The sequence below is a fragment of the Geospiza fortis genome, unplaced genomic scaffold (assembly GCF_000277835.1).
Source record: "Geospiza fortis unplaced genomic scaffold, GeoFor_1.0 scaffold8, whole genome shotgun sequence".
Taxonomy (NCBI): domain Eukaryota; kingdom Metazoa; phylum Chordata; class Aves; order Passeriformes; family Thraupidae; genus Geospiza; species Geospiza fortis.
This window is the reverse complement of record NW_005054414.1, coordinates 648,220-662,885: the sequence shown is the minus strand read 5'-3', so window position 1 is coordinate 662,885 and position 14,666 is coordinate 648,220. Positions and strand designations below refer to the sequence as shown.

The following is a 14,666-nucleotide window of genomic DNA, read 5'->3' as shown; positions in this document are numbered from 1 at the left end:
AATATACATATATATAAAATATACATATATATAGGGCTTCAATGTATGGTTATAGCTATAGTTGTAATTTGGACTACTGAAACTCAGAAACATTCAGAATCACAAAAGGGTGATTGCGCATACTCCCCAGATTATTATAGGGGGAAAATGATTTAGCTAATTTTCAAATTCAGCAATATCTAGTGTAAAAACACATTCTTAGTTCTATTATTACATGTAATAATCAGAATTTCAGTGGGATATAAAAAATGTAAGCCTACTACTAGAGGTCACCTAACTAGCCATAACCCAAACAGCCTGTTTGAGCTAAATAGGTTGAAACAGCTTGCAGATTGAATTTTGCTATGTTTTAAGCTGAAATAGAAGGTCTTTCTTTCCCAGTGTGACAGACATTATTTCCAGGATTTTGTATGTAGCTGGAAACATTTAGACAGATTCTGTTTAGCAGCTTCCATTTACTTGGTGCCTTATCAGGTCAAAACATATTTGTGTACTGCATCATTGATGATGTCAGCACTGCTCTGGGAATAGTTAGTTCATTAGTTAATTGCTGCTGCAGAGCCAGCAGGGAGGCCCAGAATACATTTTATAGATACAGCAATACAAAAATAGTATATTATTACAGCTCTGCAATGCAGCACTGATATAAACCCCTTACATTTATAGATTTTAGAGGGTGTATTCCAACAAAACGTGAAAGTTTTAAAGGTGATCAAGTACTCTAGCATCACTTATTTGAAATACAATTCTATTGAATTCACTTAAACTACTGAGATTAAAAACTTCTTTTGCAACTCCCACCACATCCCACAGATGCAAAATATTCCAAGTTGGCAATTTGAATTTGAAAATATGAAGTTGATGTAACCCCACTCAGCATCTCACAAGACCCAGTACATACGAAATTGTGTGTCGTGAGTGGCACATTCTCCAAAACTTCCACGTGCAACTCCTCTCCTGTGAGCCAGGAAATGTCTGTGTCCCAGCCAATTGGCTTCTTCTCTCTAAAGTGAAAATAAGCCTCTCATTAGCAACAGCACACAAGCCCTTGCATGTCTCTTGCCAAAGTTGTGAGACCAGCTAAAAAGTTACACTGTGGGGGGTTGCTACCCAGTCTAATTGCAGGAAACTTTAGAACAAGACCTTAGGCTCAGTACATAGCAAACAAAGCACATCTTCCCTGGACAAATTGCAGGAAGGAAATGCACTTTTTCAACCAGCTCCAGTAGTGGCCAATTCCTTGTTTCCCACATGGCAGATGGCTTTTTGATCAAATTAAATGTTTGTGAAGGTAAGGTACCTGTCGTGTAAGAGTTCCACAGAGATAGCTAATTGTGCACATGAATATATAAATTTTTAGGGCTGAAAATTCGTTTTTTTCCTCCCAAGGGAACTCTGTCTTTAGTTAAGAATGCATTATAGCCAAATGAAATAAAACCAAGAAGTAAACCCAGCCTATTTAATACTTGTTTGGTTAGCATGAATTTTATTAAATGAGTGTTTTGCTATAATTTCATATTACTGAATATTATGCCTGAGCCTTTTCCTAGGAGTTAGACATTCTTTTCAACATGTCTGTGACATACAAATTGTTTAGTGCAAAGTATCAGAAAATTCTGAACTTTGTAAACAACCTCTGGATAGAACTGGCCATCCTGGGTAGCGCCAATAATTGATTCTAAGAGCAAAGAGGGATCCCACACAAACCATACCCATCTTGTATTCTGTAAACAGCACAGCATTCTGGAATAAGACCTCTCATCATCAGCGCTTTTTTTAGGCTGTCTCGGACTGTCACTCCACATCTTGCTGGAACCTAGAGGTCAAATACAAAAGAAATTAGTTAGAACAACTTCCAACTTATCCCCCAAAACTGATGCAAACATTTTGACCCTCAAGTGCTAAAACCCACTCTTCAGTATGCTTTACAGAATTGTAGGTCAGAGTTTTCCAAAACCTTTTCTATATCAAGAAAATTTTATTGCTGAATAGTATATGAGGAAAAAGGCTTGGCTAGAGGGGCCAACAAGCCCTATACATCTATTAACATTTGGAACAGAATCTTCACTCAACTCCAAAAGTCAATTTCCAACTTTCTCAACTAGGAGAAATTGGAAACACAGTACACAGATAGCTAGTAAGTACATACAGCATTAATTTTACAGGCTGGCCTGAACATAAGTGGGGAAACATGCCAAGTGAAATTAAGTGAAGGAACTAACTTGGACTGCACTCAAAAAACCACTATGATAAAATGTAAATATTTTATTTTCTATTTCTAAAACAGAAGATAAGCATGCAAACAAGTGAAACAAAACAGTCATCTGAGTCAGGCAGACCATCACCTCTCACTTTAACCTATATTTGTTACTCTACAGATACATCCTGTATGAAAATATATTGCTCTTTTCTGTTTCCTGGCTTGAAAAGTTTAGATAACTAACAGGATGGGAACAATGGAGGAGCATACTAAAACTAGCCAAATCAAGAACTCCATACTATGTAAAGGTATTTCCCTCACTTCTATTCTAATTGTAGGCATATGTTATACAAGTAAGTAGATCATCTCTAGGTAAACCTATGATTTAACAGTGTATAGTGTCAAGCCATAAAAAAGAAGAATACATGATCTGGTAATTAAGTGTAGTTAAGGTATTGAATATTACATACTAAATATTTTCACTACCTAGTTCTAAAAACAGTCAAGTCAGGCACTGTACACACTGGGATATCACCTATAATCACAGACAGTACCTTGAACACAAATCAGAAGAAAAACCTACAAACTTACAAACCCAACAAGTGTGTCTGAGCACCTGAAACTCAAATCTAGCTTGCAAGTGGCTTAAGCCAGAGCACTCAGTAGCCAAAAGCAGTCTTTTAATCAGCTTCAACTGGCTTTGGATCGGAGCCTAGTTTTTGTTCCCTGTGTTTAAATTTCCATGGGTATTTAGGGGCTCTATGTCCTACTTAAGCATGACAGTGCAAAGTAGCAGCCTGTTTCAAGTAGCTGTGTGAACACCATTTGAGGTTACACTATATACTGCATTTCTAGAACTCAAACATATGTGCTTTCAGAAGACACAAATTAAAGGAATATTTTGCTTCACCGTAATTTTCCCATTAACATGAGAGAGCCTCTTTACAGGATATTTATGCATTTCATCTGGTCAATACAAACATTTAAGAAAAGATTATTTCTCTGAATTCCTTGAAAAAAACATCCTATAGCACACTACTTTACAATCTTGATAGTCAGCCTTAGGTGACTTTGGTTTACACACTATATTCTTTTTTAATACATCTTTTTATTGCTCTAAGCAACTCCTTAGAAAGGAACTCCTCTCCTTTCTCCAAGGATGGAGAGTATGACTCATATTCTTTTATACAAATGTTGAGTCTAAATTATGATTGTTGTATTGATACAGCAAAACATCTATTAAAGATTTGTCTTTACCTGCGAAGGTGATTAGAAATTATAAGTGAAGTTGTATTATAAATTCTGTATTATGGTACTTATAAGTTGCACAACATTGATTCTGCTTGTAGAACTCATGTGCCATTCTAATAATAAATTCTGTGCTATGCTAATCATAATATCTTGTTAAGAAAATAACTCTTTAATTGTCCCTATGATTTAGTACCATCATCATTCTGCCAAAGACCCCTAAAAGAACTTGTCTGTCCCTTCAGTGTCCTATTCTATGCCTCCAACATATATATTTACAAATAGTGAGTAAATATTTTTGGGAATCTAACTGAAGTCTCTGAGGATTTTAGGTGTGCTCCAACTTTCCCCCAGACATTAGACGTGATCATTTTGATGGAGGAAGCAAGTGTTCTTTGGCTCAAGGCTATTTTCCCCCTGAGTATAGCTCCTGCTGGATTGAGGTTGAGCCCCCACAGACAATTCAGGTGTACCTTTCCAGCAGTCTCAGTCACTTCACCACTGATATCCACAGTGGCAGAAGAAACTGAAATACTGCAAAGGTGGCAGGCAGATGATGGGGACAAAAAGGGGAATGAAAAGAGCCAGGAAAGAGATTGAGCATGAAGGAGAAATGGGAGGAGAGAGTCAGGACAAACTTCAAGAACTGAACATGAGGGGAAAGCATGTGTATTCTGGGAGAGGGAATTGTGATCAGCAGGTTGGTGGGAATCAAACAAGCAAGAGAGAGGGAGGACAGACTGAAGAGTTGAGGCTGAGGGCAGGAAAAAAATGACATGATGAACCACCTTGCAGGGAGAACTGTTTGCCAGCACCCGGGGAAGTACTGGAAGTACATCCTGAACAGGAAGCTTTCAAGCTGTCATTGGGAGAAAAGGTGGCTTGTTTTGGACAAGGACCATCGGGGGAATGAGGTGCCTAGGAGCAGCAATAGAACCCAGCATAGAGTAGGAGGAGGTTCTAGCTTAGGCAGAAAACTCCAACAGAGTTAAGTATTAAAGAAACCAGGTTAGCAAAATCTTGACCTGTGTGAGGGAGTGGAACAGGATAAGGAGGAAAAGTCAAGCAGTAGGTAGATTACTAACATTAAAGAAGAGATAAGCAGTCTTGCAGTCAGTGGAAAACATTTTCTTCCTCCAGCACTGATCCTCCAAAAATGATGAGAACATCCTCCAGTAACTCATGAAGGAAAGAAATGCATCAGGAACCTCCAAGTTCCAATGCTATTAATTAATTACACGGATGTATTTTTTTTCCTTTTAATTTTGTCAACAACAGGATTTATGAAGTTACAAGGTTTCTTTTAAGAGATCAATAAAGTTGGAAATACAAACTCTCAAAATTTGGGAAGTATCAGAATGAAGGTTACCTACAGCAACAAAAGTGCAATAGGACTACGAAAAATGTACATTAGACATCCTGCTCACTAATCACTTGCTATTCCTCAGCATTATTATCCCAAGTCCCCTTCATTAAAATCCAAGCCATATTTATGCAACTTGCAATTAGAAACATGTGTAGAACATTTGTTCTCTTCGCTGCCATTTGCATCACGATCCAGTTAAAACCCAAAGAACTGCTTTTATTACTCTCAAAAACCATCATGATCCTGAATCAGCATCACATTTAGAACATTCTCTTACAGAACTCCCGAGCAGAGAAACATAAGGCCAAATTAAAAGAACGTAGTGGTAGAATAAGTCCCTGCAGTATTGATTAATCATTTTCCCAGACTGGTACAGCATGGTCTATCACCATCTGTGCATGTAGCCCTTCAGTCCCCTCCTTCAGTCCCTACTAGCACCTGCTGTAAAGCCAAAATCTCACCCTGCAAAGCATTCTCTCTGAAACCTCTTTTTGTCCCCAGCTTCTTTTCACCCCCAAATTATGGCAAAGTTAAAGAAAAAGCTGGTTCCAACAAAGTGATTTGGAGACCAACTTAGTCTTCAGAAAAACAAAACCCAACACCAGCTCTTTTATCCTGACTAACAGACTCCTGCTGACTCCAAAGGAGTTTTGGAACAGCTTCTTTCTCAGCCCCAGGCAGAGGGAGGGTGTGTGGCCCCCCAGGCTGGGAGGGGAGCAGGGGGCAGGAGCCCTGCATGGTGCAGCCCCCGAGTGCCTGCCAGGAGCCAGCAGCTCCAGCACGGCAGGAAGGCACCAAGGAGGGTTTATCAATTCCATCCAGAGTTCTGCCAGGATTCCCACAGAGCACTTTAACCGAATCACATCAGCATTTTTTAACAAAATCAGTTCCCCAGGAGAAAATTTCTCATCTACTCCAAAATACACAGCACTCTTATGCCTGCAACCCAATACACCGAACAAAGCTGGCATTTTATTGAAACATAGAATGTTTAATATTATTTAAAATCCATTTTGTTTGCACTGATCCATTATCTTTTGATCCCTCTGTTTTATAACTAAGAGAATTCAAGGGTTTCACAATGGTTACCACCTAGAAACTCATGTTACTAAGTTAGGGGATGTACTCCTAAATTGTGATTGTTAAGGGCTTTCTTTTCAGGTTACTTATATACATAAGATTTGTAGATCAGAAGAGGCTTAGGTTTTTATACCATTAGTAAGTTGATTCAGCAAGCAACTTTCAAAAGTGAAGAGTATGAAAGTGTGGGCTATATAACGCTAAGGAACAGTACAGAAGCCGCCAACACAGACTGCAAGGTGTGTTCAGTGTGTAGATTAATAATATACCAGAGAAGATAATTTACTTGAGCATCTTAAATTGTGTAAGCAGCAATTCAGGGAAACACCAAAACACATGCTTAAGTTTGCAAATGTTAAACCCCAAGGAAAAAAATTGAAAATTATTCCAGATTGCAGAAATTCTCAAAGCAGTCTTACTACCTAGACAGATTAAACAGAACTGTAGCCCTTAATGTCCTCATTTCTTTTACTCACCTGAACTATTTCTAGGCATAGCAAGTATTTGTAACAACATTATTGATATATATTTAGTACTTCAGCCACAAGTATTTAAGCAATGCATAATAAATCATTTATTTCTGTAAATCAGGTCATTCCTGATTCAGTAAGAAATTCAGGGCTATGTCCCTAAATAACTCTTACATCACTTTTCTAGCATCAGACTAGAAACTGGCTAGTCTCAGTAAGCTAAAAATGCTTCCTTACACCACTGTAGTTTCCAATGTTTTAGAGCAATAAAGACACTGAGAATCACTCCAAAAAAGCAATGCAAAGGTCTTTGAAAGTGGAAAGGCTGGTCAGCCCTGAAGATCCAGTATTATACTTCTCTAAACTAGTTAGCTGGCTTTATTTTTCTCTCAGCCTTCAGCTCACTTTGCCCAAATGTAACACATGTACAGTATGTAAGGTATGTGTAACATAGCTTAAAGCTTCAGAGCACTTCCAAACAATCAAGCAGACTACTGGGTACAACAGTGGAAATATGCCAAGTAGAATGGATTTGAAATATCACTTCAAAGTATTTATTTGCTTACCACAACACATATACCCTGAAAGATCACACTTTATTCCTCCCCATATCTGATACCCAGGTCTAAAAAATTTCAGCCACATGTTCATAGAATTCAACGTGTTGGGAGAAAATTAGGCTAAACTATACATTTGCCAAATAATTAGTTTGGTCTTCTAACATGGAAGGTTTTCTGGTAAAATCCAAACATGAGATCCACATTCAATTTCTCATCTTACTTATGGAGGACAAATATTTCACCAAATCAGTCAGCTACTTCTTACAGCACTAACAGATAAAATTACCCTCGTTTGTGGCAAAAAGGACATAAGATGGCACTGAACATCACATCCTCTAGAAAAGAACACAGCTTTCAGAAACAGCTGTTCTGGATATCAGGACATGAAGCTCTGTCCAGCTTCCAGGAGAAAGCAGCAAGAAAATACATTCTTAATGAAGCATATTAGTGAGACAAATGAGAGGCAGTTTCATTGCATTAAATCTTGTTTCCAAGGGAAATTGATCAGAATTTACCCGTTTTACAAAGCTGTTACCCTTCAATCAAATGCATTCCATTTAACTTGCAAAGACATGGGTTACCAGCAACCCTTGGCACCTCCAATGCAATTACATGTAGAACACAACAGACTGATTTATGTCAGTGCAGAAATATTTTCTCAAGAATACATCACTCAACGACACTGGATGAAACCTATGGTGCCTAATGAATGGCCTCCACATATAATTTTTCAAACTTCTGAGAGACAGTTCCAAACTGTCTTCAGAAGAGCATTGGTCATTTTAAAGGGGAGTAGAGAGCAGATAATTTTCAAATCTTCGTTAGGGTGAGTACCAGTGGCAGAAACTGTGAAGGCTGACAATGACCTATTAGTAAAATAAAGTTTGGAAAATATGGCTTTAGACTTCAGACTTGTGAGAAATGCTCATCTAGAAAATATCTGTAGCCACTATATGGGCATGAAACCCCAGGACCTTGTGGTTTCTGTTCAAGAGACAAAAAAGTCAGCTGGCTGTTCTCCAACCCAAAACCCATATGCATTAGAAATTTAACGTATGAAACAGTTTAAACAAATCTTTGTAATAGAGTTCACTTTTGTAGAGCCCTGTCTCAGCTGATCACACTCCAAGTGCTTTAAAAGCTGCGTGGAGGCAAGAAACTATAGCAGAAGGGCTAAAATTCACATCCTTCTGTTGCAACTGATCCAAAAACCAAATGGATGCTTCCATCCTCAGGCAGTATACATATTCTCTACAAATATTAAAACTCCCCTTGGCTATTTTGCTTAAAAAACACAAGAAGCATCAATTTAAGTATTACTTACTAGACATGGATATAAATATTACGGTCATTTTCAGATTTGTGACTTGCATTCCATTTCACTGAGCGCCTGCCTAGCACATTATGAGGTAAAGGAAGCATGCTCCAAACAGTACTTTTTTTTCTAGCATTCATTACTTTCTACAGCCAGACTTTCCATCTCATAAGGAATCACTAAACACTCCTTACTTGAGTAAAAACCAACCATCAGAGTTGCACATGGCATTCCAGATGACAAGTCATCAGTTTTCTAATGGCAACTTTTCAATATTGTTTCACTTTGCAATCTAAGACAGTGCATCAATAAAAGTGCAGTAGATTAAATTAATCTCTTTTCAACACATATGCCTTTGAATTTATCCAGCATTTGAGGGTAGTTTGTGTTGAGTTATCCCTGGCAGGCAGCTAAGCACCACCCAGCTGGTTGCTCACTCCCTCCTCAGTGGCAGGGGAGAAGAGAATTGGAAGGACAAAAGAAAGAAACTCTCGAGGAAAGAGAAAAGACAATTTAATAAGTGATGGAATAAATTTTCCTAGTGATTGAGAAGTATCAAGTGAAGCTTACTTGAAAGTAAACTCCATTTACTTCATATACCCAGACTGTTAATAAGATGCATAAAATTCCAAAGTATTCAGATACATTCAGCAACCAACCATTGGCATAGGCTAAAAATAAACTCAATTTCTGCTGCATGTTTGATACAACATGGGAGGTTTTAATTGTATTTTTGATTAGTAAAACCTAATCATGTCAGACCAGGTGTGCAATTAAAAGCAAGAAACTGGTTTATTCAGTTGCTTGAACATCCCTTCTCTGAATTTTCCTTATACTTGACAGGTGAAACTGGTAGGGCAGCTCAAATGCCTACAGAAATCCAGTGCTTACTACTCAGAAAGCTTGAGGCACAAACTCACAGCATAAACAACAGAAAGCAAGATGCAAATCTGAACTCAAAAGAAATGAATCAAGTACCAGATTGAAAAACAGAATATTTGAAGGATCCCAGTTGTGCATGCATGATGAATTAATTTATGCTAAGAATTTACATAGAATAAAAATAGCATATTCTTCTAGTCTTCATGACTGCAGAGATGATCACATGATTGCTTGCCTAATTAAAAGGCAGATGTACTAATAAACCAAGGTGTGACAAGAGTGAGACACTTAAGAACTGGTCCCATGCACAGCATTCTCAGTCCTGTTTAGCCCTTTTAACTCTTAAACATACAAATTGTCACTTTGAAAAACTCAGTCTCACATTCACATTTTGAGAACTTCCATGCACTTTCCAACAGATGTTTAACTGTGAGAAGCATATGAAGCATACCAACAGAAAACCAAGTGAAAAAGGTTTACTGGCCCAGGTTTATGCTGAGTTTTTACACAAAGCACCTGTAATTACTCTTAAACTTCAGATTAATGCAAAAAAAAGAACAACCAAAACCCACACAATATCTTATAGTTTAACATAGAAGAAAGGGTAACTTATTTTGTGACCTGAAGTATTACTTTTGGTTTAGAAGCTACCATGGAAATTTTTTGACCCTGTGGTGGCTGACACAATGATTTGATCCTATCAAGAATCTGCAGACAACTGAAATATTTGGATGCCACCAAGCTTTCCCAAAACATGTACAACATCTGGGTTTTTTTTGTTCCCTCTTGCTTCACTGTCCCCACTCAGACCACTACAGACAGATATGGAATTCAAACTGACCAAATCCACTCCTTGCTCATGCTGACAAAGACGGCACTGGAGCTGGGAGAGGATCCTTTATAAATGCAACTGGGGAGAGCAGTGGAGACTACTTACCACCCTCACTCCACCAAGAGGGGCAGAAGACATGAAGGGAACATTTCCTTTGGAAGCTGGTAATGTGCTGAAGGCACCAACAGACCACAGAGATGACGCACAAGACCTATCACCACCTTATGCCTTTCAAATACCCATCACTCATTACACTTGAACACTTGTCCTGCAACTTTCCATGCCCCATAGTATCACTCAGGAGAGCTCATTTGCTTTCAGACTGTTTTTTTTCTCACTCTAAGTACTTGTCCAGAAGGGATTTCCTGGGTAATCAAAATCATTCAGAGCTGCTATTCCTCAATTGTATGATCTTGTTCATAAAGTACTTGAGTTAGAAGCCCTCTTACTGCAGTCCCTTCTTTCCTAGAATTCTCTCATTCTTTTCTTTTACTAGGACTTCACTACAACATCAAAAACATCCTAATATTGTTCCTCTGCAGAGTCATAACCAGTTTTAGCTACTTGTTTTTATACCAGGCCTTGTGTTAAATGGCTTTTCTCAGAAGCCCTTATTTCATTTAGAATGAAGTAGCATGTGGCAGATTTAAAGACCAACACAGAACATGATTACTCACACTCCACATTACCACGCCCAAGGAATTCTAACCACAAGACAAATTTCTAGCATTCGTAGCATACATTTAATGGAGGCTGAACAGAGGGCTTCCAAACAGAAAAGACTTAAACTCATAAAATTCCTGAGTGACAAACAGCTCAAATTTGGAAGACAACCCATGGAAAATATCATACATGCCTGACCTATTCTTGTGCTCTTTCATTGTGACAGAGAGATACTCCAGATATGTCCACAAAATGTTAACTCCATTACATGTTTCAGAAAGCTTTCCTCCAAGAGAGGAAACCAGCTCACCTGATGGGCCATGGGAGAACTGTTTAAAAATTCTTGCTAGTGCCTCAAGGTCTACAGTGAGCAAACAATCTAATTGGAGAAATCTCGAAATAATTTTAACTATTTTGTCAACTTTCACAGAGCAGAAGTTGGAACTCTTCTTGCAATTGGAAATGGAGGTTTTTTCCTTATTCCAAACCTACCAGTTAAAATTGATGCAAAAAAGATACTGTACCCACATCCTCAAAAATAATTCCCCCAACCCTCAAAGAAAAAAATTAGGGGAAAAAATAAAAATCACACAACTCAAAGCAATCCCACAAAATGCTTAAATCTTGCCCTACACGCAAATACCATATTCCTGTATTCTTTATACTCTTCAGAAGCTTTTTGATGCTAATTGCCCAAACTCCTTCAGTTCATTTTAAACTTTTTCAATGTCTTCTTCCTCTTACATAAACCTGAAATTACCCTATTTGCCCCATACCTCTGCATCAGTTGATAATCACCATTCTGCTTGAATTACTGTCCCATCTCAACAACCAGGTATGTGTCTACTTCTGTTCATTTGCATGAGCACTGTCTTATGTCTCTTTTCCTTCTCTGCATGCACATTCAATCATACAATTCGGAAAAAAAATCCTAATCCACTCCACAACTAAGAATGCCCAAGGCTGTGCTCCCTGTTGGCTCCACGCATTCCCTCAGAAATCTCACCAGTAAGTATCATCTACTTCCATTCAAGACTACCTCCCTTCCATGAAAACCAAGTCTTAGCATATAACATAATCTCTCAGACTCCTGGCAACCAGCAGGAGATCAGAGTTTTATACTTTCCTTCCACCTCCAAAAGCTCTCCCTTAATTAGCAGATTTGTTACTATGCACACCACAGACATTTTAGATTCCTAACCCAAACAAGCTTGAAACCAGTATTTCCCAAAATCCTGCCACTGCTTGGATAAGCCTCATCAACTTGTTCTACAAAACAATTTTTCATCTCAGGTAGACTTCCACCATCTTCTATTTTTATGACTTCAGCATCCTTCTCTCTGGCCTAGAACAAAATGAACAAACCCACCTGCACAGACTTATCTGAGTGACATTTGTGTGGAATGCTGCTCCAAAGGATGTGTGACTTGCCAGTTGAACAAAGCCAATAAGGAAAGAAGTACACATGTTTCTCTCTCTGCATTATAGGGGATAAAATTATCCCAGCACAGAGAAGAAAAAACAACCTGTTGTTTCTTCTAGGAGGTTGTTCACAGAAAGAAACTTCTCTTCATCCCTTTCCAGGACCAGGACAAGGAAAACAATCTTTTATTTCTGACACTACTTATTCGTTGATTCCCCTCCAGCTAACCAAGCCAACTATTTGGTTTTGCTTTCAAGAAAAAAGTTACTTTTGAACACTGTCCTGCAGCCAGCTGAATCAAAACGCTGACTTCAAATGATCAGCAGCAGTAGGCTCTGACACAGACCCATCAGGCTTTCAGACAAGCACCTTCACACCTTGGGAAAAGGTTTGTCCAACCTCTGCCTCATCCTGACACACACAAAGAAACTTCCCCTCAGCTACGCTACCTCAGCACCACAATCACTTACTCTGAACACCATGGTCTCATTTCTTTGTACTCCACCAGTTTCCTTAAATTATATTTTGAACTGGAGTCAGCTCCAACAGATGTATTTGCTTGATCCTACACAAACAATAACCCATAGAGAACTCTCAACTAACAAGGCAGTTGCTAGTCAAAAATGTAAGATATGCAAGCAACTCCCCCCCATTTCCTGCATTTTTAGCAGTTCTAAACAAATAGCAGAAGGCTGTTGTAGTACTTGGGGCTACTTCAGAGTGATCAAAGAAAAAATAACGAGGTTGGCTCTCCATTACCAACTCCATTCCAGTCACTTTAAGTCAGTTTAAGAAATGTCATGGCATTCTCAGACAAAAATAGACTCCTTAGGATCTGACAACATTTCTCCCCTCCTGAAGTGAATTGGAAATAGACTGTAATTATTATTGTGATATTAACAAGATTTTCTTTCAGAAGTAGGTATTAATTGAAAACAATTTAGGTTGAGGTGGGGAGAAGACTGCTGCAACACTGCAACTTTAACAGTATCTCTCCCAGCCACCTGCTTGTTTGTAGAACACATTAGCCTTGTTTTAACAGCCGTGTGAAATGGGAACTAGGGCAAGGAGAAGGCTCTAATAGCAGGTACTGCATTTTCACAAGGAAGCTCCTTCCTGCTTCAACCCATCACAAGCCACCCTGTATACTTGAGCATCCTGAACTAACATCCCAGCTACATAAGCAAGGGCTCAGTTAATGGGCACAAGTGAGACACAACCAGTCTGCTTTAAAAGCCAAAGGTTATGAAGGAAGACAAATGTGTGCAACACTTCTCAATCCACTGAGAGAATGAAGGAAGCACTCTCAGGGCTTTCACTGAAAAATGTTGGATGCTTTTTTAGGTTAGTAACACATCATCTAACTGCTGGCTATTAAAACTGCACTGTGGATCACAGAATCTTATATTGTGGCACCCAAAACTGCACACAGTTCTCAAGGTGAGGCCACACTTGATTAGAGGAGGAGAATCACCTCTCCCAACTAATTTGTGATGCTGTGCTTGATGCACCCTAGGATTCAGTAAGCTGCTGCAGTTTCTTCCGGATTGTGATTGCTCCTGGCATTTCCTCAGTTTCCAACAGACTACATGTAGGATCAATAAATACTGAAAACAAAGGAATTACATTAAGAGTTGCCATACAAGAAATTCCTGACTTTCTCAATAAAATGATCACTGGTTCAAGTTTCAGAGAAATGAACTTCAGCTCCAAGGCCAACAACCTCCACACTCAAGAGCTCCTATAAGCACCATTCCTCAGCTCGAAACCAGAGATACTTTACAAGTATACAAAAAGAAAATAAGGAAACAAAGTTCAACTTAGTAACACAACTTGATCCAAGCTGTGTAAAAATGAAATAAAAAGAACCAAAGCAAGCTGGAAACTAGCTGCAGAGCCGGACAGGTAAGGCAAATAGTGTTAATCCTCCACTAGAAAGCTGGAGACAGAAGCAAGAGCCTCTCCCTGACTACACCCAAGTTAAACCACATTTGCCTCCCATAGCCCAGAAAGAGCATCTAGTGCTGTGAGAAATAAAACAGGATTGAGGAGGAGGTAAAAAGGGAAAGACAAAGAAGCAGAACAAGAGTATGGCAGATGAGGGGGAAAGAATAAGAGCAGAATTACACTATGTGGGTTAGAGGACAGGAGAACACATAGGAGAGACAAAACAGGTAATGCACAGAACAGTGCAGGAAGTGATATGCTGTGATCTTCTACAGGAAAGAAACAAAACCAACTTATGAGCCCCATGACAGAGGGTGCAAATAGCCAGACAGGGTGCGACAGAACACATGAAGAAACCAGAGTCCCTCCAAATCCAGGACCTTCTCTCCAGATCTCACTCTGTGGGTAGTACTGTTTGCTTAGACTGCTCAACACGCAGACAACAGAATCACCTGGCTTTACACTGTACATTCTGCACAGTGGTCACAGGCTACATTAAACTCCCACTCTCTAAGTCAAAACCCAAATATTATTTTCCACCTTCAGCAATCTTGAACAATTAAGGATTACTAAAAAAAAAAAAAAAGTCAGGTGAAAACAACTGCCCTCCAATGTTGTTCCCACTACAAGTCTTTTGCTCAGTGAGGTGGGGGAAGGATGCAAGGAAAGTGGTAGGGAAA

At 38.9% G+C, this 14,666-nt stretch overlaps 1 protein-coding gene across 1 annotated transcript in view; it reads right to left on the bottom strand.

Moving 5' to 3' along the window:
- Positions 1 to 14,666, bottom strand: part of BRAF (B-Raf proto-oncogene, serine/threonine kinase) — a 64,362-nt gene that overhangs the window by 37,054 nt on the left and 12,642 nt on the right. The window contains exons 3-4 of the mRNA XM_031061423.1: positions 1,713 to 1,816; positions 902 to 1,004 (exon numbers count right to left, since the gene is read on the bottom strand). Coding sequence (XP_030917283.1) covers positions 902 to 1,004; positions 1,713 to 1,816 — 207 coding nt within the window. The remainder of the gene's footprint in view (positions 1 to 901; positions 1,005 to 1,712; positions 1,817 to 14,666) is intronic.